Source organism: Rousettus aegyptiacus, unplaced genomic scaffold (genome assembly GCF_014176215.1).
Source record: "Rousettus aegyptiacus isolate mRouAeg1 unplaced genomic scaffold, mRouAeg1.p scaffold_m13_p_3, whole genome shotgun sequence".
Lineage (NCBI taxonomy): Eukaryota > Metazoa > Chordata > Mammalia > Chiroptera > Pteropodidae > Rousettus > Rousettus aegyptiacus.
Window position 1 is genome coordinate 4,078,831 of NW_023416306.1, and position 27,976 is coordinate 4,106,806.

General features: G+C 54.1%; 2 protein-coding genes across 8 annotated transcripts in view; both read right to left on the reverse strand.

The window, feature by feature from the left end:
• Nucleotides 1–6,095, reverse strand: part of NUP214 (nucleoporin 214) — an 83,144-nt gene extending 77,049 nt beyond the window's left edge. For all 4 annotated transcript variants that reach the window (XM_016133848.2, XM_016133851.2, XM_016133850.2 and 1 more), the window contains exons 1-5: nt 5,912–6,095; nt 3,763–3,958; nt 2,095–2,246; nt 1,111–1,309; nt 445–515 (exon numbers count right to left, since the gene is read on the reverse strand). In XM_016133848.2, the coding sequence (XP_015989334.2) occupies nt 445–515; nt 1,111–1,309; nt 2,095–2,246; nt 3,763–3,958; nt 5,912–5,956 (663 nt within the window). In that variant the 5' untranslated portion in view covers nt 5,957–6,095. The remainder of the gene's footprint in view (nt 1–444; nt 516–1,110; nt 1,310–2,094; nt 2,247–3,762; nt 3,959–5,911) is intronic.
• Nucleotides 6,096–7,068: 973 nt separating this feature from the next.
• On the reverse strand, nt 7,069–27,932 carry AIF1L (allograft inflammatory factor 1 like). 4 transcript variants are annotated; one of them, XM_036218403.1, is made up of 7 exons: nt 27,779–27,932; nt 27,499–27,560; nt 23,504–23,749; nt 17,055–17,121; nt 14,818–14,859; nt 12,424–12,586; nt 7,069–9,974 (listed from the first exon to the last, which is right to left on the reverse strand). In XM_036218403.1, the coding sequence occupies exons 1-7, from the start codon at nt 27,807–27,809 to the stop codon at nt 9,887–9,889; spliced, it is 699 nt and encodes a 232-aa protein (XP_036074296.1). In that variant the 5' UTR covers nt 27,810–27,932; the 3' UTR covers nt 7,069–9,886. The 4 variants fall into 4 exon arrangements, with proteins under 4 accessions (XP_036074296.1, XP_036074297.1, XP_015989340.1 ...); XM_036218404.1 differs by lacking the exon at nt 23,504–23,749; XM_016133854.2 differs by lacking the exons at nt 23,504–23,749; nt 27,499–27,560; nt 27,779–27,932 and adding an exon at nt 25,774–26,152.
• Between the last annotated feature and the right edge of the window lie 44 nt (nt 27,933–27,976).

Below are 27,976 nucleotides of genomic sequence, written 5' to 3' on the forward strand. Positions count from 1 at the left end.
TTAGAGAAACTGAATCTTTAGATGGATTTGGCTAGGGGACAAATACTCTGCATTACAGTAATACCCTTTTCACCAACTCCTTGTCCCCTTAAGCTGTTTTTATGGAATGGATTGAAATATAAAATTGGGGAAGCATGTGCAGAATAAGACCACGTTATTTAAAAAGAAAAACGAAAACACATACACACATAGACTATTTGCATAAGTATGAGAAAGTTCTGGAAGGTTACCACTAAACAGAACACGGAGGATGCCTCTGGAAGGACTACAGGCTAGAAGGGAAGAGATCCCTTTGTTCCTACATTCACTTGTGTACTGATGAATTTGTTACAATGAGCATAAATAACATTTTAATAGAAAAAACACCCAAAATAGGCCCAAACCACCCCTACGGCAATGGGTAACTTCGGTAAGAACAGTTCTGAAGCCCAAGGCAAAACTTACAGGAAGGTACTGGACCACGGTTCCATTCTGCTTCCCCACGGCCAGCTGCTTTCCTTTGGGGCTCCAGCACACTGAGTTAGAAGAGAATGTGAGCCATTAAAAACTGAAGAAAATGGAGCAAACCAGCGAGGTCTGCGCCGAAGCAGCTACATCATCACCATTTCTTACTCCTCTGTCGGTCATGGAAGACTGCAGGGTCATCCTTACTCAGCAAAGTAGGAAAAAAAAAGGTCATTTTGAAGCCAATTATGATTTATCACTGGGCCACTGAATTACCTACAAAAAATGCTTTTTAAATGGTGTATTGCCCAGGAAGCTGGAAAATATGCAAAACTCTGCAGTCTTTAGGTAAAGACATGGGAATAGAGGTTTTCAAATACCAAGAAATCTTTCTCTTGCTCTCATTTGGTATTTCTAATGCCTTTACCGCAAAAGGCACAAAAGACTTTCAGAGTACAACTATTTTAGATCCAGAAATATTCTCAAAAACACAGTTCTAAACCAGCTGTACCAAAATATTTTTCTCCAGAAAACCCAAGCGCATGCAAGTTAAATCTTACCAAACAACAAATACAACAAAAAGTCCATCTGCAATTCTTTCCAGAAATTAATTTTTAGACAGGTCACCATCACTATACGTTACAGAGTGAAAGCCTTATTACCCACCAGATGTTACTGCCACCGTGGAAGGGAGAGTCGCACACACTTTCACTGTTTCTGTGACCTGAAGAACAGCAATGCTGCCATCGGCCAGACAAACTGCCACCATGGAGGGGACAGTGGGGTTCCACTTCATATCGATCACCATGCCGCCCGCGTCTTTCAAAAGCTTATGATAGGCAAATGGGCGTTTCTGCTGTTTCGCCTTGTAAAACAAATGCCAAGAAGCTTAATAAATCCATAGACATTTAACAGTTAAAGAAAATTACTGAATATGTAAGTTTTCTTAAATTACAGTCCACTTTGCTCCATGACCATGAAAAAAAATTTAGCTCTACACAACCACTCTGTTACTACTTCAACAGGGCTTTGAAAGGGGCAATCAATTATTCTAGCACAGTAGAGGGCCTCTCAGGAGGGGATACGCCAATGCAAAATAATCAACAAAGGGCAGACACGAGATTAAGATCTGGGCTCTGCTCCTTAACGGTGTCGGGCCCTTGGACAGTTACTTAAACTCTCTGAGCCTGTTTCTCCATCCATAAAATAAAGACAGTAGTACCTACTGTATAAGACCCTGTAGGCGTGAATAGGTAAGGCGTGTAAAGCACACGGTCAGCATAAATGCTCAATGTCACGGACTATCATCACGACTGAACTGCTGGGGATGGAAGAACCCTGCATTAGGAGTCCGGAGACCCAGGACGTAGGAACTTCTGCGTTATCTATTGACTCAGTGGCCTTGGGCAAGTCATCTAAGGCTCCTTAGGCTTTGGATGTCTCATATGTAAATGAAAAATGATGATACCTTAGGACAGATGGTATTATAAAATAATTTCTTGAGTCCCTTCAACTTTGAAGATCTATGATTCTACAATTAAGAACTTAAAAACAAAAACCCTTATTTCAATCTAGAAAGGCTTCCAGGGCCAACCGAGAATTTCTAGGTTAAGATTCAGCACCAGAAAACCTTAGGTCCCAGTAGCTTACCTCATTTGAGAATGTGCGAACATCGAAAAAAGCGATAATGGAACCATATTCACTGGACATCATGCACACAGAGAGTGTGAGGTTATCACAGCTCAGGGCCAGGTGATGGATTGGGAATTTCATAGGCACTAGCAAGCTTTGAACTTTATCAACTATAAAAACATAAAGAGAGACAATGCATAAAACGAAATGTTCTAAACATAAGTCACAACTCCTTTATTCAGGTCTATGTAAAACAATTTTTGCATCTACATAAACATACAAACACACCCTGATACCTAGTCATACAGATAAATCTTAGCTTTAAGATTGTATGATGCATTAAGCGTTGGGAATTCTTCCTCACACGACCTTGAAAAACTGTGGCTCTTGCCTTTGTTGAAAACAGTGACCTTAAATTGGGTTCTGGACCCAATTCCACCATGAGGGGAAGGGGGTTCCCCCACAGCAACAAACAATCCTCAGACATCAGCAAGTTGTCTAAGAATTCAACTCACTTCTGACACTATCTACCCAGAGATAGCATCAGATTCCACACGTTAAGAGTTCAGTCCTACGAGACTTCCCCCATCCCCCAACACACACACTTCACACCCAGACACAAGCCCAGGGTCTCTGTGCTTACCAATGGCTACATGGGTTTCAACGAACCCCTCCGACTCGGAATGCCAACTACAAGTCCAGATTTTTACCTGCACTTCTGACCAAATGGCTAGAAATCAGAGGTTACCACAACCCAATCCTTAGGTTCGATTAGTTTGCTGAAACTGCTCAAAGAACTCAGAGAAGTATTATGGACTAGATCAGTGGTTTGTTGTAAAAGGACATGACTTCGGGACAGCAGATGGTAGAGACGCATAGGGCAAGGTGTATGGGAAGGAGTGCAGAGTGTCCATGCCCTCCCCAGGCTTGCAACTCTCCCTGCATCTCCATGTGTTCGCCAACCCAGAAATTCTCCAAATCCCATCCTCTTGGGTTTTTCCACAGGCTTCGATAACATACGTAGGACTGATTAAATCACTGGTCACTGGTGACTGGTTTAACCTCCAGCCCCCTTCCCCTCTCTGGAGGGAGAGGGAGTGTGTGTGGAGGGGGAGGGAGGTGGGGTACTGAAAGTTCCAATCACAAGGTTGGTTCCACAAGCAACTAGCCCCCAGCCTTAGGTGCTTTCCAAGATACCTCATTAACAACAAAAGACACCCTCTCCCCGAACACTTAGGAAATTCCAAGAGTTCTAGGGCCCGTGAACCAGAAATTGCAGATGAAGATCGAACATATATCTCCTAAAACACAACATCACCAACGTCTACCCCTGTGCTCCAAATAGTGCACATCCCCATTTGTTGGGATGGTACTACTGTGCCGATCGAAGAGCCATGCAACAAAACCCTTCTCCTAAAGAGCCAGAACTGAGCAAAAATACGTGCATGGCAGACGGGAAACTCTTCCTCCCTCTGAGCTCACAGGAATAACTCATCGAAAGAGAAATACGAAGGACGAGCAAGGCTCCTGGCATCTGATCTAGAGCTTATTCTTCATGGGAGTCAACCTTAGGACTAACAGCAGTTTTAATTTTAATATTAGAAGGATTTCTTAGAAAGGAAATGCCATTTGTACATTAGTACTTCACTTTTCTCTCTACTATGCAACAGAAAACAAGTAACTTACCTATCTTATTGGGATCATCTCCAGGTTTGTTTTGAATAAGCAGATTTTTAGTAGGAAAAATCTGCAACCCAGTGGCTCCGCCAGCAAAGACCAGGCCATACTTGTTGGACACAGCAAGCAGACTTGAGCGTTCCTTGGGCAACTCATCAGGGGAGTCAAAGAGTCTCACCTTCTTCAGTGCTCTGAACTGAAAATCCTGTTGTGAGGGATCAAAAACAAGATCGATTCAGGGAAAACAAGAAATAAATTGTTTGTTATAGTCCAATAGACCCAATTCCAGTATGACAAAAATACTGGATGGCTGACATATTTAAGCCTCCTGTACATAGTGCTTATTAATATTTGTTCAGTTAAATCAATTTTTAAAAATTCCTTCATGAGGCCTTCATTTACTAATTCAGCTCGCATTGAACTTTGCCTTTTCCGAATTCCTAGTTTTTAGTCTTAACCAGCACATAAGCTGCATTTTATTACTTATAATCTTGTCCTATTTCATGACATGTATTGTCTCGTGACCCAGAGAACTGCTTAATAAATATTGTTAAATATTAAAACGCGTCACCCAACTACACTGTAAGCTAGAACTTCCACTGCAGTACTCCCTCTCTACACATACATACACACGCACGCATGCACGCACGCGTGCGCATGGAAACGATGACCACAGAAAGATAACCAAATCCCAAGAAGTGACTTACCTGCATCAATGAGAAACAAAATTCCATCACAGAAAAGGAAACGTATAGCCATTCCCCTGGTGTTCAAGACAAGATCTATAAACACACCTGGACACGATGAGGACATCTAAACACAAGCCCAAAACTCTTAACACAGGTTATAAAGCCAGGCATGGCTTGACCCATCAACCTCTACAGCCTCACCTCATTTCGCTCTATTTCCCTTCTACAAGTGTGCCATCACCCTTGCCACATCCTCCAGCCCCCACTATTTCCAACAGCGTGAAAGCCAACGACAGCCTTTCTCAGCTTTCACTTCAGTACACCTACAGTACGTCCTACAGAATTCCTAACACACCATACATACTAATTTCCTTGGATTCAATGTTTAATGCATATCTGCTAAAATAGTAACTGAAATACTTTTAATTCTACACAGCTTTCCAGATGAGACTACAGTATGGTAGAATAAAAATTTCGCCTTTTTTTTTTTTTTTTTTGTAATTTTCAACCTGATAATCCCAAATATCCTATTTGGTTCTTGGTCGCATGGATGTAGAGAACCACTGAGATGAAGAGGCCCTAGAGTGCTCTCCTTACCACTGTAATTGGTAACTCAAAAAGATGCTATCATCTTCAAAGTCTGTGGTTTTAAAACATTTTTTTCTTTCTGCCCCAGTATATCTGAGTATGGCACACTCTCATTGAGTGGCTCACTCAAGAAAGAGAATCACTACTATCACTATTGTATAGGTTACTTACTACTCCCTAAATGCACTTCAGTGATTTATTGTTCAAACGCCTAAAATCTTCCCTCCACTTAATCTCTTTCAACCATTGTGGTTTATAATCATCACTGGGATCACCTGGCCCTCTCTTTTCTCTTTAGTTTCCTGACTTGAGGCAAATTTCCAACACTGAAATAGTCTTCCCACTCCAATTAACTAAAGGGTAGGTAACGAACCCTGGTTCTGCGTTAGGCACGCTTGGACCACTTTACACAAGTAGTACAGTGAAAGTGAAGAAATGAGGCCTTTTTTAAAAGAACAAAAACAAAAAAACCCCTGGATTTCAGCCTCCTTGTCAAATGTGACAAGGAGGGCGTTACTTTCCGAGCCTCGATTTGCTCTTTTACATTAACAACTATTTCGTAGGTTTGCTCTATGACTACCACAGTGCCTGGCACACAGTAAACGCTCAATACGCAGCAGCTATGATCAGGAGACAGGCCGCCACACGAAAGTGGCTAGAATAACTCGGTGGGCGCACAAGACCGACAAGGGACAGGGAAACTGCATTCGGCGGGGTTATTGCGCGGGCATCACGGCAGAGTGCTCCGGGATGCTCGGGTGAGAACTCTGAATGCCCCAATCGTTCAAGCGGGAGGCGGGGCAGCCGGCACCCGCGCTTCCCCGTTCGGCGGGGCGCCAAAGGAACGAAGGGAGGAAGGGAGGCCCCGGCAAGTAACTGACCTTCATCTCCCGCTCGGGGATCATGGTATCCATCTCGTCTCCCATCGCGCCGCCCTCAGGTGGTCGAAGCAGCCACCGCTGCCGCCCGCGGCCTTGCTAGCAAAGCCCAGGACGCTCCGAGGCCAACTTCCTTCCCTCAGAGTGAGCTGCGTGCAATGGATCCCGCATTTCCGGCGCGCCTTGGTGACGTCACGCGTTTTCCGTCGGCGGTGTGGTTCGGGAAGGCTGAGGGACCATTTGAAGTCACGCGCTCTCCTGGCCGCCGCCTCCTATTGGCCGGCTCCGGTACGGGGCGGGGCCCTAGGGCCCGCGCCTGCGCCCTGAAGTGCCCAGGCACCGCCCCCGCGCTGGCAGCAGCTGCGGGCTAGCTTCGCGTGTGTCTCTTTCGCTGGGCGGCGCTTGTCCGAGGGCTCCGCGGTCAGCTGTCGATCTAGACCCCCTGTAACCCTTGGTTGTAGGTGGTTATTAATAATTCCCGATTCAGAGAAGTTAGGGCCTTGACAAATATTTCCAGGGGCAACTCTTGAGCGGCTTTGGAGGGGGAAATGGAGGAAAAGAGGTTCAGAAAGTGGGCGGGGTGGGGTCTCGCAACGGAGACTTTTACGCGTCTAAGCGCCGAACGTGAAAGGGGAGGTTAAAGGGCATCAAAGAGCGTCTTTGTTTATTTCCTGGAAACCGCCAAACACTGGACGTTATTTAATCAAGACATCCTAGTCACCCAGGAGTTATTGCCATTTAATTGATAAGGTAATGGAAGCACAAGGAAATTAAAATGACCCAGTGCTCCTCGGTCAGAAAGTGGTGGAGGCAGTATTAGAATTCAGCTTGTCTGGATATGCTAATTGATGACTACTACGTAGAAAGTTCTATAGTGGATTTATCCTAGAAATGCTCTAGGATAGAGGATCTTGGGTAGGGGGCACGTTCTGCCACTTAGTGTTTGGTTTTCAGCGAACTCTGTATTTGCTCCAAGCCTGCTTCTCATTTATGAAACAAGGATGACAAACAGAACCTGTCCCATGGGGTTTTTGTGAGGTGTAAATGAAGTTCTGTTTAACAGAGGCTGATACACAGGACACATTCATTCAGCCTGTTATTCTGTTAGCTAGCTATTCTGAATTCGCCGAGCTCAGGAACCCATTCCCAAAACACACCGATCAAGACATTGATAAGTTTTATTTCCAGTATGCGGAGATGATGTCTGGCACCACTCGCGCGCTCGCACACACACACACACACTGCATCCACTTGAACTTGCCCAACACACTCCTTTTGAGTCGCGGGGACAAAGCCATACTTGGCAGTCCCCAAGTTTCTGGTTACATTAGTTAGATTTGGTCTTTCAGAAGGACAGCTAAAGTTCTAAGAAGCGGAGCCCTTAGCCAGAGAAATGAGTCCTAGAGCCAATAGCCACAACCTGAAATAGATGCATATTCCCCCCTCCCCCTTGCCAGGGAACGCTCTTAAGCCTCTCTCTCCCAGAGTTGAGTTCCAAGAAATGGTAAAGGAAGTGGTGGGGTTTCCCAGGACATTCCCATCCAATGAGAGCTCTTTCCTGCCATTTCCAGAAGCTGGAGACAAACTCACTTGCTCTCCCTTAAGGCGGCTTCCTGTGGTATTGTAAACTGGAACCTGTTGAAATAAGCCTGGTTGGTTCTGCCTTCCTCTCTGAGTGAGGCTCAGGTGCACTGACCATGGTGAATAGCCAAGGAAGGCTTTACTTTGTTCAAAGGTCTCATCCTGTCCCAGAGAGAAGAGATAGTAGAAAGGGGTGGAAACAGGCAGTTGTTCAAACAATGATCTCAGGGGGGAAAAACCAAAGGAGTGGATGAGGTGAGATCTTACATTTACAGGGAAGACTGTTTTGCTGGGGTTTAAACTTCAACTAGGTGTGTGCATTTGAGCAGCTCCTTAACCTGAAGATCAGCCAGTCACAGCCAAATAATCTTGCTCCTGAACTGGCTGAGACCGGCAGATTAACCCAGCCTAGCCATTTCCCCAGCCCCTGCCGGCTCCACAACCTCAAGCTGCTACAAGGGTAGCTCCTTGGGCCCTAGATTATGGGTCACTGAGGAATCACAGGGAGCCCACAATGGCTCCAACCGCACCCAGACGTTGCCACTTAAGATTTGGCAAAGGCTTCTCCAAGACTCTTGCCTTTAGCCCGGCTTGGTGTCCCAGGATTGCAGTGCAGTCACCCCATATCTTTCTTTCCTAACATTCGTGTCACTCCTCCGTCTAAGTCTGACTTCCTCATTAGACTCTGAATTTCATGCATCTCTATTTCACTACTGGGTTCTTGGCTCTTGGCCCATAGCAGGCACATAATATGTTCAATTGATGAAAGCATCTCAGTCCTGAGCGAGCAGAGTGTCTCCAGAAGACAAGAGGGGTCAAGGCTGAGGTCCCTGCGCAGCCAAGATGGGGTAGAGTGTGACATCTTCCTGCATGAGTTCTGAGAAGTGGCTTAGCTGAGAAACTCTAAGGAAGGCAGAAGTGCGGAGGCGGGCCTCGTGCTCATCCAAACCCGGATGCTGTCTTGTTGGCGCTGGGAAAAGCGAGTCCTGGCCCAGGGCCTTCCCCGAGTGCTGACCTAGGAGCTCGCCTCTCCCTGCCCTGTCCCTCGTTTTCATCACTCACCGAGGGAGCCCGGAGCAGAGATGAAGCATGGGCAGGGCATCTGAACACCTGGGCTTCAGTCCAGACTATTCCATCTCCAGATTAACCCCCGGCCTGGGCCAAGGCACTTAATCCCTGTGGACCACCAGTTTTCTCACTTGGGAAATGAGAGGACTGGCTCAGCTAACCTCCAGGGTGGATCAGGGCTCTCAACCCCTGTGAGTCCATAATAAAGAAACAGGTAACCCCGATCGCATCCCCAAGCTCAGGGTTTGGGTGATCCGGAAATGGAGAGATGAGTTAGAGAGACAGTGGACTCGGCACATGTCAGGACCAAGTGGGGGAGGAGCTTAAAGCTTATAATAGGTGGTCAATAAATATATGATGAATGAATGAATGAATGAATGGTGTGAATAAGGTGGGAAGGTGAATGGGGACGCACAGTCAGTTTTCAAGCAAACTGGGTTCAGAAAGGCAACCTCCTGTTTCTTAGGTCTTGGCTTAACAGTGGTGCTGACTCTTTTTTGCCATAAGCGTTTTATTCCTCATTCTCCTATCCTCTTGCCCTCAGCATCCTCCCTAAAAGCTGGGACTAAATTGAGCAGACCATCCTCCCCAAAGCCTCTAGCCTCCCCTCTACCCCCGAAGCCCTTTGCTGCCCCAGCGAGGGCTCCCTCTGTGCTGCCCGTGAAGGCGTGGCCAGCGGGCAAGGGCAGAAGATTCCTTCCACAACCTTCTTGAGAGTGTCAAATTGCCAAGTCCCTCTCCAGAGCTCCTTCTGTCACCTCCCTGAGGGAGAGAGGTATGGCCTGAGGGGGGATTAGCTGGGGTTTGGGGCAGTGAGTGGCCACTTCCTAGACAAGCTGAGAGCACCGGAACCCCAGAGAGTCTGAGGGAACCCGAGCAGGGCCCTACAGCCTTGTCCCTACTTCGAAGTCTTCTGGAAGGAGGCTGTGGTCCTCGCCAGGGCCAGGCCAGTGAGTCTGGGCTTAGCTGAGAGACCTCTAGGAAGGATGGACAATGGCCAGCTCCAAGCGTGGGGCTTATCAGCCACCAGCCTCTGTGCCCTGGCCCTGCCCGCTCTGGTTTTTGGTTTGATGTCAGCCCTTCTGCACAGGAAGCAGAGAAGGAGGGGAGAAGAGGTGGGGCGGGGGGGTGGCCCAGAGCCCCTTTAAGGCATATAATTTGTGCTTTACAAAGATATCACTGGTTCTGCAGATGAACAACAAATCAACACACCTAATGACCAAAAAACCAAAAAACAAATAAGACAAATCACAATGAGTCCAGAAGGGCGGTGAGCTCAGGAGGGAGGGAGGGGGGTGGGGAAAGCAGGGGCAGGAGTCGGTGGTGTCCTCAGGGCAGGCTGGCAATGTCTCTCTCTGGAGGGGGCCCAACTGGCCTGGGGCTGCTCTCGTTGGCTTTTCCTTCAAACATCATGACTCTGGTTTGGAGATGGAGAAAGAGAGAGAGAGAGAGAAACAGGATTAGGACTCCTTCCCTCATCCAGGAAAGCTCATCGGCCCTCACGCCTGGGGGGTCCTCAGCAGAATGCCCCTCGCCCATTCCCCAGTGGGATCTTCTCAGAAGCCGGGGACGGCAGCTACATCTCATTTTACAGAGGAGCAAACTGAGGCGCAAGGTGGCAACATGGCTCCTCAGAGCCACACAAGCAGTCTAAGCAGGACGAGACTGCAGATCTGACTTCTAGGCCGTGCTGCCTGGAGGAGGCAGAGCTAGGCTGGGCCATGGCTCTGCTCCAAACCCCCTGGGATGCTCAAAACCTCCCAGTGCTCTGAGAGTAAAGTCCAGGGAGTAGAGGCTAGGGGTTCGTGGTGCAGCCACTGGAGTTACCCAGCTGGTAACTCCATGGAGACACTTAACCCCCCTGATGCCCAGTGTCTCCACCTGGAGGTGAGGGTGCCGGAAGTGCTTACATCCTGGAGCTGTCCCAAACATCAGCACCCTGCTCCACCTGTAGTCACTCGCTGAGTAGGCTCTTTCTTCCGGTCCCCTGACTTTAAATCCCAGCCAAAGAGTGACCTTCCCCAAACAGCTTATCTCTGAGCTCCAGAGCCACACATCCTGCTCCCTCCTCGGCCTCTCCCCTGGGATGTCTGAAGGGCACTTCTGCTTTAAAACATCAGAAACTGAATTCTTAATTCCCACCTTCCCCACCTGCTCTTCCCCCAGGCAAACATCACAGTCAATCAGTAACTCCGAGCCCAGACTTTAGACTCACGGGACACCTCGCTCTCCTGTACACCTCGCGTCTGGACAGTTAAATGATGCTTCCAGCTTTACCTCCGACAGTCACTCCCAGTTCCAGAAGCTCCTGCCCACCTCCACTGCAGTCTTTCCAGGCCGAGCGGCCCCATCTCTTACCTGCACAAGCCTCCCTGCTGCAGCCAGAGGGGGCCTTTTAAAAGTCAGTCTCTAGCTCCAATGGCACTCCTCTACATTCGTACAAAATGTTAGGTCCAACTGTGGCCTACACGGCACCTACACGGTCCCCTGGCCCCAGGCCATCTCTGCAGACACATTCTTCACTCACTGTCCTTACTGATGGCTAGACTCACTGGCTCTGTGCTCTTCTTTGAGCATACACGCATGATTCTGCCTCGGGGCCTTTGCACGTGCTGTGTCCTCTGCCTGGAATGCTGTTCCCCAGGTCTTTACACAGTTCGACTCTTCCCATCTCCCTTAGGGCTCTGGGCAAATGTCGCCTTCTCCCTGCCCACCATCCTATCCCTCTCTGTTCTACCTGCCCACTTTATTTTTCTTTGTACTACACGATTGCAATTTGGTGTTTTCATTCATTTTCTTTTGTCTGTCTCCTGCCATTAGAAAGTCAGGTCCATGAGGCCAGCAACTTGTGTCCCTAGCACCTAGAATAATTTCTAGCATAAAGCTGGTGCCCAAAAATATATGCCAAATTAACAAATGATAAATCTAAGGAAGCAATACACAGACAAGTGCCTGACATATAGAACGTGTCCACTAACTCTGCGGTGTCATTTTAATAGTATCTTCATTCTGATTGCTACCACCTGGTCTCTGCAGCGTGCACTGACCTTGACCTTGACAGCCTTCCCACCGCACCTCCTCCCCAGCCCCACCGACACTAAAAACTCTGACCAGTCTAAACTCTGGGCTTGTGAGCTGGTCACTCAGCTTCCTGGGGCCTCGACTTTCCCTCTGTAGAATGAGACAGGAAGATCTAACATTTGTACATTTGAAAAAAAAAAAAAGTTAATCTTATTTCAAAGAAGCCAAGTGAGGTCCTTTTCAGCTCAAATACCATGAGACTGTAGCAGCTCAGTGGGGAAGAACCTACATTCGGAGTGTGGTTTTTGGCCACCGTGTACGAGGTGCCGTTAGCCAGGTACTTTGCTAGAGTCTCCATGTGTGTTATATCATTAAACCTCAGGACAACGCTTCACGAAAGATATTTACTATATCTCTATCTTACAGATAAATAACAAAACTCAAACCCTACCTTCCTTTAGATCCAGTGTTTAACTCTATATTCTACTCATAACAACCTCATGAAGTGTAGTCACTTTACGAATGAAGAAATTGAGATTCGAAAGGTTTCCCCAGGAGGTCGATCATCATTATCACCATCGCCAGCATCACCGCCATCACAGCTGCCACGTACTGAGCCCTGATTGCACCAGACTCTCTGCTGCAGGCTAATTTCACCTGCCAGGTACATGTTCATGTGACCATTTGACAGACAAGGAAATCAGGTTCAGGGAAGAATCCGCCTAGCGGGTCACACGACGAGTTACCTCCTGGCTGGGGCCTGGCCGAGGTGCCCGAGCCAGGGGCCTCTCCATACATAATGACTTCGCCTTCAGAGGCCCCGGGAGAGGTGGGGAGGTACTCACAGCTTGAGAACAGCTGACCGTTTCCCCAGCATCATGTTCACAAAGTCTCTGTAGGAGATGGTGTCGCTGACCCCACCTGTCACCTCTGAGATCATCTTCTTCATCTCCAGGTGGGTCTTGGGGACCCCAAGCTTCTCCATCATCCTCTTTAAAGACATCAGGTCTGCCGGAGGAAAAGCAGATCCATTAAGTGGCGACAGGCCCAGTGGGGGCGTGTGGGGAAGCTGACAAAGCTCCCTGAAGGCCGACAGGACAGCCCTGCCCTGGAGACTGCAGTCCACGGCCTTTCTCCTCTAGGGAGAAGGAGCCCATCACACCCTCCCCGCTCTCTTTGGGGGCAGTGGAGACTAGCGGTTAGGGACACGGGCTTCTCGTGTCAAACGGACTTGGGTTGGAATCAGCTCTGCTGTTTCTGTCTATGAGACTTGGGGCAAGTGACTCCGCCTCTCCGAATGCCTGCCCCCGGCAGTGGCAAAAACGGCTTGACAGCAAGACGACGCACGAGAAGCAGCCGGCACAGAGCAGGCGTACGTAACGGAGCCTAACGGAGCCGCCGGAGCCGCCGCTCTTACGGTCATCACGGCCTCCTGCGGTTGTGGGGGGCTGTGGGCCCGCTCCCCAGCGAGGCGGGGCCAGGGAGTCGGCCTGATCCCCCCGCACGGAAGGTCACTCTCCAGGGCGCGGGTAGCAGCTTCTCCCCATCTGCCACTCCCACCCTGCAGTCCTAGGGCTCCACTGTGGCCAGAAGGGAGAGGGTGACAAAAACATCCCGCGCTGCAGGAAAACCAACAAAGGAATGAAATTCTAGAAAAACAAGGGAGGCACAGAGAAGTCACTACACCCCGAGGAGTCGCTGCCTCTGGCCGCCGGGCCCCCATGATCTGAGGCAATTTCCTTGAGATTGTTCCGTGAACAATGGGACAGCAAAGGATGCTGGGAGAGGGGGTGCGGCAAGAGGCTGATTTTGGGGGGCCGGGGAGGGGTGCGCCAGCCCGCCCGAGAGGCAGGGCAGGCAGGACCGGTGCCAGAGCCCTAGGTGCCAGGATGTCCAGGGCATTTCAAAGAAAGCTGGGCAGCATTCCGCAGGAAGGAGGGAACGGTCTCCCACGAGCTGCTGGCCAGACTCTAAATTGGCAAGACCTTTCTGGAAGGCCACTGGCAAGATGCTTCAAAAGCTTTTGACCCAGAATGTCTAATTCCTGAGAATTATTCTAAAGAAATAATCAGCGATGTGGACAAAGTTTCATGTACAAAGATGTTCTTCATGAGCTTATTATCAATGACTAAGGTATTTGCCGAATAAATTATAGTCTATCCCCATGAGGAAGTATTACTCAGCCATTAATCATATTTCAAAACAAAAGTGAATCATATTCAAAGGACTCACAATACTGTTTGTTTTTTTTGTCATAAAGGAGGTTCTAAAACGGTGTAAAATAGCAGTTGTGATTAAAACAAAAAGCGGAAGGATCTAAACTCAAATGCTTATGGCAGTTATTTTGGGGAGGTGGGGTGGCGGGTGACGTATTTTTGTCTTTGTGCTTTCCATAACTTTTTATGATGAAAATGTATTAACCTGATAACACCCCAATTTTTTTCTGAAGAAAAAAAAAAGAATAAAAAAATATTCAAAGAGGAGAAGAACAGGAAAAGATGGAGGGGAAGTTGAAACGCTGGAGGGAGAAGCAACATTGAAATTCAGAGTGAGGCGGACAGAGCCCGGAGACCCGCTTGGAAGCCGACGGCCGGGATCTGGGCCCTGGGCCTGCCACGTGCCCCGAGCAAGTCGTGTCCTCGTCCTGAGCCTCGGCCTCCTCATCCGTAAAGTGGGGATAATTAAATCAGCCTCGGTGACATCATCCTGTTGCGGGTGAAGGTCAAGACACGGTCTGGAACGGCAGTGCTGTGGGACAGGGGTCTGTCATCCCCAGTGTGTGGAGGGCAGGACGCAATGACGGTCTGTGGGAGGAGGGGGCTAGGTACCTGTGGCACCTTGTCAGCTGCGGGACAGTGTACGGATAGAAGAACAGGCTCGGGGACCAAGGAAACGCCAGCTCCCCCGGCAAGGGCATCAGCAGCCAGAGCGCCTCCGGCCCTGGGCAGGGGGGGCACCCTCTATTCTAGGTCTCCTGGGTGGGAGGCTGAGGTGTGGGCAGGGAGGCAAGTGCGGAGGGAAACAGCGGGGGGCAGTTTGGGGGCGGTGGTTTCCAGGGTAACGGCAGGTGAGTTCCAGGCAAGCTCGGCTGGCCTGGCCCACCCAGGAGGCTTCAGCGTGTGCTCATCACACTCATGACATTTCATCCCCACAAGGGGGGTCTGTGGGGCCCTCAGGCCCTTCACACCCTCTCCCCACCAAACGCCCTCTTCCCCCGACACACTCAGGGCCTCACTCACCGATCTCGCCTTCATTGTTCAAGTCAAATTCCATGTACTTCTCTGCAAATCACAGAGCAAAAACTGGCGTCAGCTGGCAAGCAGGGTCACTCCTGCAAGGTCCCAGTGGCTCCCCCGAGGGGACCCGGCCAGGTCCTCGGGGAGCCCACGCTTAACTCCACACCCCACGTGGGGGTCCTGAATCCAGACCCGTCGTCTCGGCCGTCATCTCTAAAGAGCTCGCTCGTCCTGCCCGCATCCCTCCCACAGACCCCACAGGGAGAGGTGCCCGGGCGGCCACTGCGTCCCTCTGCCAAGGAGGGCAGCCATTTCCCCTCGGGGTCCCCCAGTGAGGCTGGCTGCCCTCAAGTCAGCTACAAAGCGACTACAAGACATTCCGGCCCTGGAGATAGGGTTCAGTGGGTTCGGGAAAGGGGGGATGGGAGTAGGAACTGGTGTGTTTTCAGAGTGTCTCAGGTACTTCTGACAGGCAGCCAGGTGTGGGAACCACCGATTTAAGGCGTGGGTCTGAATCTCTCGGTCATGCGCAGCATGCACCGATGCTCTTTCAGAAGGAATGCCCGTGGGCCTGCCCTTGACCACAAAGTGGCACATACACTGTCCAGGGGTACACAGACCCTCCCCACAAACCTCACCTGCATACTGAGTTAACCTCCCCAATCAAGGGGTCCGAGGAACCTCCAAAGGCAAGAAAGGAAGACTAGGAGCACCTTAGCATCTTCTAATGTGGGCAGTGCGTGCACGTGTGTCCTGTGGCCTTAGGCAGGTGGCCCCTGCCACAGAGGATCAGGGCCCTTGAGGTCTCTTCTGCACAGAGCAGCCAGCGTGAGAAAGCCAAGGTCCTCCTAGTGGCCTTCGAGGCCCCTGTGACCTTCGGGAGTGTCTGCCCTCCAGCCTGCCAGGCTGCCTCTCCCTCCCCCCGCCTGCTCCACTCCCGCTGGCCTGTCCCCCACCTGCTCCTGCCGCCCCTCTACCTGGAATGCCCCTCCTAGGTAGTCTCAGCGCCCTATAGTCTTCTAATAGGGCACCCTCCCGACAAGCACCTACTCTTCCCAAGATCTCTGCCCCTCCTCCCTGAGTCACTTCTAAAGAGTGACCCCACTGGCATCCAGAGAGAAGGGAGGAACTGTTCCTCTTTTGTGAGGCTCTCGTATGGGCAGGTGGCATGGGTGGGGGGGGGAGGGTGGTGACAGGGAAGGGATCGAGGTGTCTTTGTTCTGGTTTACTTTTTTCCAATGTAAAAATCACCATTGTATAATGGTTAAGAGCAGAGGCTTTGGAGTGAGACCAATATGTGTTCAAGACCCACCTCTACCCTAGGTGGGCTGCGCGACCCCAGGCAAATGACCCCACGTCTCTGAGCCTAAATTTCTTCCCCTGTAAATTAAAGATCACAGCATCTCCTTCCTGGCCAGATCGGGATGATTCTGGAAGCTCACAAGTCAGCATTCAAAGTGCTTCCCATGAGGTCAATGTTTGACAAATGCTTAGCCATCCACGTCCTGCCCCAAGGACGACTAAGTCGTAAGTGGTCTGAGGAGCACCTGGCAGGTTCTCTGCCCCGGAGCAGGAAGTATGCCCACATCACTAGGACTTTGAGGGGGGGAGGTGGCCTCGAGGATCATGGCCCCGGTCCTCCAGGGCGCTCAGGGCTCCTGCCTGGAGGCATCGCCCCGGCAGGAAAGGTGGGTCTGGCCCGCTGAGCGAGCGCGGTTCCTCTCCTTTCGAGCCACTGGCTGGAAACCAAGCGCCGAGGCCTGAACAGAGGGACCTTTGTGCCGCCCCCTCCGCGCGGGCTCCTGGGCCCTGTTTTCTTTTCATCTCGTGCTGCCGGATTCAATGGGCAGAAACTCTGCCCCCTGTCCCACTGTGGCGACACAAGCGTCCATTCTCCACAGGGGCTCCGAGACGCTCCACCACCGAGGGGAGAGGCCGGGGCTGAGACAAAGAGCCAATTGTGCGCTGGGGCCCCGGGAGCGAGCAGGGCCTGGCCAGCGGTGTCAGGACCCAACCTGAGCCCTGTGGGGCGGCTGGGGGCAGAGAGGGGCAGCGGGCGAGGGGCGAGGGGGCCCGGGGTGGCAAGGAGGAAGGTTGGAGAGGCCTGCCAGGCACCCTATCTCACAGCCCAGCAGGACGGGAGGCATTCTAGATGGAACAGGTGTGCAGCCTGGCCCTGTGCAGGTAACGAGTCCCTTGTGAGGGATGTGGGGTGGAGGCGGGGGGCAACCCCAGCTTACCTTTGAAGGCTGCAAGCTTCTCTGGCAGGTTCTCTTCATCACTGTATTTCTGGTCACAGAGAAACTCCTACAGAGCCAAGAGGACAGTGCTGAACACAGGGTCAGCAGGCAGGACTCACCAGCACACAGGCCCGCTGCGCCATGCCTCCTGCCCCGCCAGCTGGCTGGACTTGGCGGGGCAGGGCAGGAGGCTCCCATGTTTGTCCTGGCCTCCTGTCAACCCTCAGGGCAGATCTGCAGAGGCCGCCCTGTGGGTAAGAAGTACGCTGGGCAGCTCAGGGTAGGGCCGGAGGGTCTACTCTAGAAGACGAGACACTCTCAGTCAGCCTCTGAATTGCCTGGGCCTCCCCCAGGGCACCCCAGTTCTGGGGCCCATGAGGCCAAGAGCCTCAAAGACAAGCTGCCCGGCTCCAGCTTTACCTTCTTAGGTGTGTGACGCTGGCATATTAATTCCTCTCCATACCTCTATTGCTTTATCTCCAAACAAGCATAATTTTCACAGCTCCTTCGCAGAGTTTATGTGACCATCCAAGGAGAGTGTACGTGTGACTCTTGGCACACAGCGAGCGCTCGATAAACAGCAGCTGTCGTTTTACTAGTCCCTTCTCTGGCCAGAAAATGACTGTACATTGCTTAGGAAGTCACTTAGCCCTCTCCCCTGTGTCCTCACCTGTAAAACAGGGACCACCTTCCCCTCCAATGCTCTGAGACGCCAATGAGTCCTTTCATAGCCAGATGAAGGGGGAGGGTCAAGGATGCTAATGGGAGCCTCCAGAATGAAGTACTTACCCACAGGGTCTCTTTGGATCCCCCAACAAGCCCAAGAGGTAGCTATATTATTACTCCCATTTTAAAGAAGAGGAAACGGAGCTTCCCACAGCAGAGTGAGCTTCCACTGAGCTCCATCTCATTTGGAGTCTGCCTCCTGACCCCGATCCTTAGATATGGCCAGAGAGCGTGCATTCATCCGCTGCGAAACAAAAAGCTACCATTCATAAGCACCTGCTCCGCGGGCACGGGGCCGGGAACCTGACCTCCCTTGTTAACCTTCGAGCAGCCCTAGAACCTGCAGGCAGACGGGGGAGCAGAGGGTGTGTTCCCATCGTGGTGCCAGACTCCCCAAATCCCCTCTCTTCTCTGGACCTCACTCTCCAACTGGACGCAGCATTGCTCCTGCATTCGCTTGTGCATTCGACGGTTTCCGAGGGGCCGCGGTGCACACTGCCCCGCGCTCGGGCAGCAAGTAGCAGGTGAGACCAAGGCGAACAAGATCAAGGTCCTTCTAAAATTACGAGAAGTCTGCGTTCGAAGTGATGTTAAATGTTATCTAGGTCCATTGCTCAATCCGTTTCTAAATTCCTGCTATTTCCCACTAACCGATGACCACCTCTGTACTTACACACCTCCCAGGACGGGGAACTCACTACCTTTCTGGTCTGCAATGTAAATCCCCAAGAGGCTGAAAGTAGACTAGGAGAATGACGAGAACCTACACAACGGTCAAGCACTCTGGGTTTGGATGTTAGTCCCCTCCTTGCTAGCCGTGACAAGAGCACACGGGCGGCCACCTCCTCAGGCACCTCCCCCTCAACGGGGCTCCCCCCCCCCCCCCCGCTGCAAGCACTTATCACCAAGCTCTCCACCAGTGCTCAGTAAGCGACAGGTGTGACTGAGCGTGAGGCAGGAAATAATCCCTTCCAGGGTTCCAATGCCTCCGGGTTAACTCGGCGCCCTTTGACAGAGGAGGAGGAACCCACGAGCCAGCGTGGCTGCCCTCGCTGGGCTGGGGGGGCTCTGATCGCCCCCTTGTTTTGGCAGGGACTGTGCTATCCCGTCAAATCCTCACTATGATTCTGATTTTACAGGTGAGAACAGGGGGATCAGAGAGGTGAAATAATACTTTTAAAGTCCCAAGCGGCGGAGGAAGTGCAGGGTTGGTGTGGACCCTGGGTCTATCAGACTCTGGGGTCCATGCCCCGGGCAGCCTGGTGGAGGGCAGCACCAGGGCGCACGGCGTCCAGAGGGCGTGGCCACAGCCTCACGCGGGGCCTTGTCACCGTGCACCATGGGCAGCTCCACCTCGACTGAGCTGGAAGCTTCCGCTGCCGGGGAGGCCGCCCACCTCCCTGCTGGCTCTGCCCCTTCCTCTTGGCCCCCTCTCACAGTTCTTTTCCATGGCTGCCCCCACCCCAGTCTCTGACCAAAAGTAGGACAATCAACTCTTGTCTGTGACCCCGAGCAAACCAGGCACCTCCCGGGGGCACGGAGCCCGTATCTGTCCAGCGGAGGGACAAACAAGTGAGTGGTTTCCAGACTTCGGGGGTAATGCAGAAAGAAACGTCTCCACAAAGATTTAAACGGGGGAGGTGCTGATAATGGAAGGCTGCCAAGTTTGTATTTTGTCAAGACTTTAAACAATCGGCACTGACTGTTGCTACGAGTTCAGAAAAGGACGCTTCATAAAAGTAGGAAGTTCATGATCTCAGGAGTTTTAAACGAAACCCATCTAGCCTACGGCCGACTCACGACACCGCCCCTATGTATCCTTCCTCTGCTACTTTAGGGATCAGGGCGCCTTCGTGGGGCAGCTCAGCCAAGGCCCAACATCCAAGACCTGGGGGTCCTCCGGGCTCCCACATCCTGGTCGACCAGAAATCCTGCACCAGCCTGGGTTCTGTGTGTAACATGTGCCCGAAACGTCTAGGGATCCGGGCAGACTGGGTTCACGGGGCGGCACACGGGCCTTGGTCTTGGAGATGAATCCCACACAGACGAACGCAGAACAGCCAGGCAGCGATCAGAGCAGACGAGCAGTGTGAACCGCGGAGTGGCACGTGACGGCGCCCACTCAGGACCCGCCCGCAGGGCCTTCTCAGTCACGCAGCCGGTTTCCTCCTGAGCACTCAGCACCATCGAGCAGGCTGCTTGATTTGTGAACCCCCAGACCTCCCACACTAGATTGGGCACCGCGGCCACCCCAGCCTCCTTCCCATGCCTCCCCCACACCAGGCCTGCTGCCACCGGGGACTTTGCTCTCGCTGGGCCCCCTGCCTGGGGCGTTCATCCCCACATATCTGCTTGGCTCTCTCCCTCCCCTCCTCTAAGCCTCTGCTCCACTGTCACCTTCTCAGTAAGGCTGGCCTCACCCATCCTGCCCACCGCAGTCCTGCCTCTGCTCCCAAGCCACTCTACCTTCCACGGCCGAATCACCTAACACAACTTACAGTGTAGTTACTTATTAAGAGCATTGCCCATCACCTGCCTCTCCCTGCGAGAACACAGGTTCCGCACCGTAGGTGCTCAACAAATACTTGCAGGCTGAGTGACTGAATTGAGACTCAGAGAGGATAAATAACGTGCTCAGAGCAGCATGGCTAGCAAGTGGCCGAACTGGGCTTGAACCCCACGGTGGAGGCTGCTTGGGTTCCCTCCCTGCACAGAGCAGAGAAGCGACCCAAGGAAATGGGTGTTGGAAGGGTGCTGGGAGGAGGCAGGCCCTTGGACACTAGTTCTAGGAGCACATGTTTACTGTCTTGTACCCCAAGCGTTCCTGGCACCCGGCAGTGCCCAGCATCTAGTAGGTGCTCAGTAAACATCTACATCATGAAGGGAGGAGCCTGACATTGAGCCAGAACGCCTTTCTCCACTCTCACCCCTGAAATGGTAAGGCCGCTTTGCAAAAGTGGGTGCACGTGTGTGACAGAGACTGGGGGTGGGGGTGGGGATGGGGAAGACTCAGAGATTGGAATTGCACTTCTCCTTAGAGCCAAAAATGACACATGCTTGAGCCACAGTGACCAGGGCTGGGGGAAGCAGCTGACCCGGCCGTGTGTGGGCAGGCAGCCCTTGCCTGGCCCTGGGCTTAGGGCAGCTGTGCGGACCGTGCCTTTGGCCGGGCCAGGGGGAGGAAGGCCAGCGGGTGGCAGGCAGAGGAGTGTCATTAGCTGGGCTGCCAGCTCCCACCCCACCTACGAGCTTGGGATTCTTGGTTCCTGCTCATGCACAACCCACAGCTTCCTCCCTCCAGGCGTCTGCTCCCCGCATCCTTGCCCAGCCTCAGGGTCGGCCATGCGCAGTGGGCAAGTACCCTCTCTGTCCGGAATCCACAACTCCCGAGTCTGGGCCCGCAGGTGCAGGAGAAGCCAGCCCAGGTGTTTGGAAGAAAAGCAAAAGCAGAAACAAAAAGAGGACAAGTTGGCTTCTTGTGTTTGCATGCCTGGGTTTGAACCATTTAGTGGCTGCGTGAAAATTATTTCATTTGTCTGTTCCTCGGTTTCCTTGTCTGTAGGAAAGATACAAACATCTCATAGGCTTGCCCTGATAATTACAGTATGTAAGTGAGAATGTGCAAAGTGCTTGACACAGCGCCTGACACCGTGCAAACGCTAACAATGGTAGCTGTCTGTCGTTATAACCTTCTAACACTTAGGACCCCCACAGCTCATCATCCAGACCGTCGCCAACGATCACAGCTCATCATCCAGACCATCGCCAACGATGAGACCGGAAGCAAACCCCCTGCCCCAACTTACAACTTCTCGTTCCTGTCCCTGGGTATCCCCAGTTGACAGATGGGGCAACCGAGACCCAGAGAGGTTGATCAACTTGCCCAAGATCACAAAGTTCTAACAGTTCAAGGTCTATTTCCCTTCGCCGTCCCGGCTGCCTCTCTGCCCTGAAGGGGGGGGGGGGCAGTGTGTGAAGATGTCCTGGCTGCAGAAGGAGATTATTCCAGAAGCCAGGGAACCATGCTATAGCCCTCTGGGTGGGGACAGGCTGTGTCTGGACAGTTTATGCTCCCCGCTCCCCACCCCTCCCCCCTCCAGCCCACTGTCTCAAACAACGAAGTTTTACAGCTGCAGAAATTGCTATCTGGGCCTCCAGGAATGAGAGGCTCTGAGAGTGACCACTGACACGCAGAGGGACGAGTCCAGAGGCCTTGGTGGACGTCGGTCAGTCCCTAGGCGAAGAGCCAGGACATGCAAGCGGGCAGGAGCCTGGGCTTGAAAACCGAAAGCCGCGAGCTGAACAGTCACTCAAGCCAGAGCACCCACGGGCGGCAGAAGAACGAAAACGTCCACCCCGTCACAGAGCGCGGAAGGGACTCCTCAGAGCACCCGGCTCGTCCTCTTGGTTCCACAGCTGCGGAAACTGAGGCCTCAGAGGGAAAGGGCTCGCCTCCAGCCACAATGGTCCGAAGCCTCACGTAAACTCCCCGAGTGCCGGGTGTGCTGTGCCGAGGGCTGGGGACAGAGGCTGCATCAGGCGGCCCGCCCTTACCAGCTCTGGGGCCCCGGGCAACCTGCTTTACCACCCTGGGCCTTAGTTTCCTCATCCGTGAAATGGGATCGTAACGACAGAATCTCCTCATCGGGTGAGCATTCAATGAGCTCACTGCACAGAAACTTACCGTGAGCATTAGCCGTTATCGTTACGCCTCGGGTCACCCACACTCAAGCCACTCCAAGAGACGACCGTGACTACAGGCAAAGAGACCCACCCGCAACTCTCTGCCACACACTGAGCCACAAAGTCCTCCTGGGGAGCCTTGGCCGTCCGGCCACCCCTTCTCAAGGGCAAGCTCTGCTCTGTCCTTGGGCACCATCCACGTGGGACGGAGTGCTCCCATCTCGGCCCCGGGGGACAGCGCCCGCAGCCACACCTGTGCGCACTGCTGCTCCTCTGGGTCCTGTCTAATCTCTGAGGCACGGCAGAATTTCCCCACCCCGGGGGAGCCCCAAACAAGTGCTTGTACCCAGGATGGGGGGCGGCTATTTCCACAACCAGCCCTTGCTGCGTCCGGCCTCGAGATCCCTGTCACCTGCCGGATTCCCTCCACCCCCGCCCCACCCCAGACTTAACTCTCTTCCTGGGCTGGTACCTCTAGCACCTGCTCCCGGATGCTTGCTCCAGGCTTGTCTTTATGTATGAGCTGCAGTAGAATTTTGGGGCGGGCAGCTATCACCATCTTGGAGGCCATCCAAGGGGCCGGTGGCTGAAACCCTGGGCGCAAACCCCAAGGACGGGAGGCACCATACCAGCCGTGAGGCCCCTGACGCAGTCCACAGGTTCTTAAAGGGCCAGGGCAGGTCACAAATGCCCAGCCAGGTGCCTGGCACGCAGCGGGAGCCTATAACAGGCACCCACAAGGACAGCGGGCTCACATTCCGCGTGGCAGCTCTGGGGCCTCATCCGGATGCTGTGTCCTCGCCAACAGACGGGGCAGCTGAAGAAAAACACTCCGTCAACTACACGAATGAAGGGGACCCTGCAGAAATTCCATCTCCAGCTTCCTGTGACACGGCCGCACTGAGGTCGTGACTGGCTGGACCTGCGGGGACACTGGATCCTCAGAGGCTCACGTGACTGCGTATCACCATCTCCTTTATAATAGATTAAGGAAGAGCAAGAGAGACGGGTGCCCGGCGATGCCAGCTGGGCTCACTCACCTGAGCAGGGACAGGGTAGCACTGCCAGTACGCAGGAAAAGAGACACGCCTGCGTAGTGCGTGGGTCAGGTCTCCGAGGTCCCCCATTGTGGGGAGAGGGGCCGGGGACATACGTCCCCCCTGGGCAGAGATACACGGCCTGCTGTGCCCAGCGCCTCCCGGTATAAATGGCACGTGGCTTCTGAAATGACCGAGGCACCTTCCTGCTGCTGGGAATGCCGAGTGTCCTTCATTCGACCCCGGAGGCTGGGAGGGCAGGACAATAGCCAAAGATCCTTATCCGCGTAAGCAAGAGAGGCCTGTGTCACAGCTAGGCCATGTCCGCCTGGTGGACATGGCCAGGCAGGCCATGGGCAGTGTCCGGAGTCAGACTCCTGGCTCTCCTACTTCCTTGGGCAGGTGACTTCACCTGGCTGACCCTCTGCTTCCTCATCTCTGCAATGGGAGGCCTGCTAATCGTTGTCCCACAGGGATGTTTACACATTCTCGCTGAGCATCTAATCGCACATTCCCTTGACGGGAGTCAGAGAGATGATGCACGTCAAGGGCCAGGCACGCCTCCCATCATTCCGTTAGTGACCCTGGCCTCCAGCTGGCTCAAGCCACAGCTCTCCCCATCTTTCCGGCTCCCCCTGCTCGGTCCCAAGGGTAAGGGCACTCTGCGGGGCCCCCACCCAGCCCCGCCACTTCTCTCTGTCCCCGTGGGAAGCTGGAGAGACTGTGTCCTGTTGCCAAATAAGACTGGGTTTGTCTGGCCTGGGGTCACCTGCCATGCCACCAGGGAGCAGGGAATGTCAGCTATGAGGGGGGAGTAGGAGGTGCGCGCCCGTCTTGCCCGCTCCAGTAGTGCAGGGAATGCACGTGCCCGCGCGCACACACACACACACACACACACACTCACCCCCCCCTCTCAGAGGTGGGGGCGGGCACCCACAGCAGAGACTAAATAAAGCTCAGAGAGTGAGCGAACAGGCTGGGGTCGAGCGCGGCTGTTTAAACCCAGGCGAATGACTCCACCTCTCTGAGCCCCATTTTTCATAAAATGGGAATAGACACTCAGCGAGATAATGCCTAACGCACGCCTGGCACGCTGCCCGGCACATGCCGAGTGCTCAGGAAACGGCGGCAAAAGCTCGAGTGAGACCAGAAGTGTGCGTTTCTGCACAGCCCCACCCCCCCGCCCCGGACTTCCGGGCCCGCCCAAGTCGCCTGGGGCCACTCCTGAATCCCTTATAAAAATGATAACAGCTAAGATGGAGCCACCCTGCACAGACTTCTGGAAGCTGCCCTATCCCCTGCCTCCCCGGGGCGGGAGGAAAGCCCAAAGGGAACTAGAGAATAGGCCTTAGAACCCCCAAAGCTGCCAGCCAGGCTGGGCTCAGCCACAGAGGTGCCCAAACACATGCAGTGAGCATGGACACCCCATCCTATATGGCTTCCGGCTTCCACAGGGGCACTGGGCAGCTGCTCAGTCCAGCCCCCCAGAAGCCCTGCTCCAGTGGGGCAGTAAAGCTGCACCCCAAAGGAAGGCCAGTCTAGGCCGCCAACATGGTTCCCTCTAGAATCTGCCCACTCCAGGGAACCTCCGTTGTGATTGTAGCCGTGGGTGAAACAGACTCCGACCCTCGAACACAGCGACCCCCTCGGAGTCTGCAAAGAGCTTGTCGGCTCATCGCCACTGACTGTCGTAGGGACCTGGGGCAGAACAGGGGCTGCTGCTCCTACTTCAGGCAGGAGAAGACTAAGGCTCTGCCACATGAAGGGGTCCGGCCCGGGCTGAGAAGCGCGCAGAGGCCATGGCAAACCTCAGACCTTGAGTTTCCACGAACTGTACCTTTCAACCCCAAACCAACCATTGAAAACAATCACGGCAGGAGTCAGTTCCCTACGTGCTTTGCATAGGTTGTCTCCCTGAAAAGTCATAACAACCCTCTCTACCGTTATCTCAAGCGGCTGGCCCAAGGCCATGGAGCCGCAAGGCTCTATCCCCTCTTTCTCCGCCCAGTGACTCTAAACCACGTGGGGCCGCCTTGACCTGCTGCGGTGGGAAGTAGCTCAGGTTTCCAGTTTGACCTGGGAGCCTCCTTCCTCCAGCGGAGCCGAGAGCCTGGGCCCCAGCAGCCTGGCTCATACGCCGGGTCTCAGAACAGCACCCAGGCAGGTAAAGGACACTAGACTCTGCCACCGGCTGCTGCTGGCTCTGGCCAGCTGCTTGCCCTCTCTGGGTACTGGGGTCCTAAGGTGGTTAGACACAGGCCTTGCCTGCTCACCTTCTCCAGTCCCAGTGCTGTCCAGTTCAGGCCCTGAGAGTTCAGTCCGCCTCCCAAAACAACCCTGTGGCCTCTCCCCGGTCTGCGCCCCGCCAAGGGCAAGGTTGGCACGGAAAGTCCCACACACTCAGCTCCTCTGGTTTGTCCAGCTACAGTCGCCTCTCCCCATCCCCAGCTGTCTCTGGCTCACGGTCCTGCCGGCTGTGGGCAGGTCCAGCCAGCTTGGAACCCGCCCAGCCGAGTGGCCCAGGGGGCTGTTTGAGGTCAGGGTTCCAGGCTCCTGTCCAGAGGGCAAGCACAGGCGAGGTCTGCGGGCTGCGCAGTGGACTGGGAGAGAGCCCAGCAGCCTGGACCTCTGAGATCCCAGCCAGACGCCCTGGCTCCCTTTCAGCTGTGCTCAAGATGGCACCAAGAGACAGGGCGAGGATGGCAATGAGGGACCCTGGGGTCCCTAGGGACCTCCAGGAACTACGTACAGCCAGTGGAATGAAATCAGATAGGCTGCCTACTTCTAGACAATCCAAGAAAATCAGCCAGGGAATCAAGACTGCCAGCCCCTCTGGCGGAAATACCCAGCACCTGGCCCCACCCCCAGCCTCCACCAGCACCCTGCTGACCCCGCCAGCTTCCCACTCTGGGACCCTGAGCTGGGCTTGGGCACTGGTTGTCCAGTGGCCTCAGGGAGCCAGCAGAGGGAACACCCAGGCTTGTGTGAGTGGGCATGCCTCTACAACCAGTTAGGAAGGAACCTGGGAGGTGTCCTCCTCAGGAAATAATTCTAGGGCCATCCACGAGGGTCTTGGCTCGTGCGTGGTGCTGGACGCTGCGTGCCTCCCTTCCCTGAGCCCTCAGGGTGACCCTGGCTCTGTGATGAGAGCTCCTTGGCGAGGGAGACCAGACCTGAGCCCGCGTCATGCAGGATTCCAAAGCCCCTGGCTATGCTGTCTTTGAGCTCTGGCCAAACCAGGCAGGCCCTGACCCTTTTCCTTATCTTCTAGAATCTACGTGGTCATTACGCAAACATTTATGGAGCTTCCATTATGGGCCTGGCGACGGCTGGGACGCTTTCTTTTATAGAAATCCACCAGGACCGGCAAAGAAGAATCAAGGCTCTAAGGGAGCCTTTCCCAAAAGTTGGAGGCCCGAGTGGCGAGGGTAGGGTGGGGCAGGCAGGAGACCACCATGTTGTAGGGTGGAGAGCGCACTGGCCTGGCCTGAGAGTCTGGGGCCCAGGGTGTTCACAGCGGCCTGACCCGCTCTCTCTGGGCCATGTCAGGGCAGCCACCACGCCTCCCTGGGCCTCCCTTCTGTCCCCAAGCTGTAAAACCGGGACTGCTCAGAGACATCGGGGGTCCCTTCCAGGACCAAATCCCTGTGGCTGGTCCCAGGCGGGCTTCCGGGGAGCCCTGGGCCGGCTGGCATCGGAGCTCCTGGCCTGGCCCTAGTCCGCCAGCCTGAGAGTAACAACTTGCAACCCGAGATGCCCGGAGCAGAGCTGCGTGGAGCGGGTGGAGGGAGACCTACCTGGGGTCCTGGGCACAAGGGCAGGGGCTGAGGGAGGACATTGCGGGGAGCCCGGGGGATGAAGAGGAAGGGGGTTGATTTGGCAGCAGGCACAGCCTCGCGAGGGAGGTGGAGCCCGCGGGGCGTTGGGGGCTTTGGGGGCGCCTCGCGAGCTGCCCCAGCGGCGCAGCTGGACAAGCGAAGGCGGCGGCGTGCGCTTACCCTGTTGATCTCCGCCAGCCTCCTCTCCTGCCGGGCTTTGAGCAAGCCGAACGCCTTCCCTCCTGGAGGAGACAAAGAGGCGGCCCGGGAGGCGGGGGTCTGCCCGGCCACGCGCCCCTGGGCCCGCGCCCGCGCCCGCTTCCCGCCGGCGCAGCCGTGCGCCCGGCGCGCACAGGTGGCGGGCAGGGGACACCACGCGCTGGGGATGGGGGCGGGGGGCGGTCTGCGGGCCGGGGGCGGGGCAGGGGCGCGCGGCCGCGGGGAGGACAGTGGCGCCTACCTTGAAACCTGTTGCTGAGCGCGACCGACATGACGACGAGCGCGGGGCTCCCGCCGGCTCCGGGCTTCGCGGCCTGGTCGAGGAACGTGGACGAGCGACAGGCACCGGGTCCGAGCTCCTCCGGCGGCGTGTGGCGGCGGGACGGAGGCGCGGAGGGAAGGCGCCGGCGGCCGGACACACCCCTCCCTCCCCTGCGGC

Bases quoted from the DNA above. Each gene is read 5' to 3' on its own strand.
- AIF1L (XM_036218403.1), bottom strand. From the start codon at position 27,809: ATGTCGGTCGCGCTCAGCAACAGGTTTCAAG. The intron at 23,750-27,498 runs GTAAGCGCACGC...CTGCCCTCCCAG, and splicing joins GGCTGGCGGAGATCAACAGG to CCTCCGGGGTCGAATGAAGG. The intron at 12,587-14,817 runs GTGAGTGAGGCC...TTCCTCCGGCAG, and splicing joins GAACAATGAAGGCGAGATCG to ACCTGATGTCTTTAAAGAGG.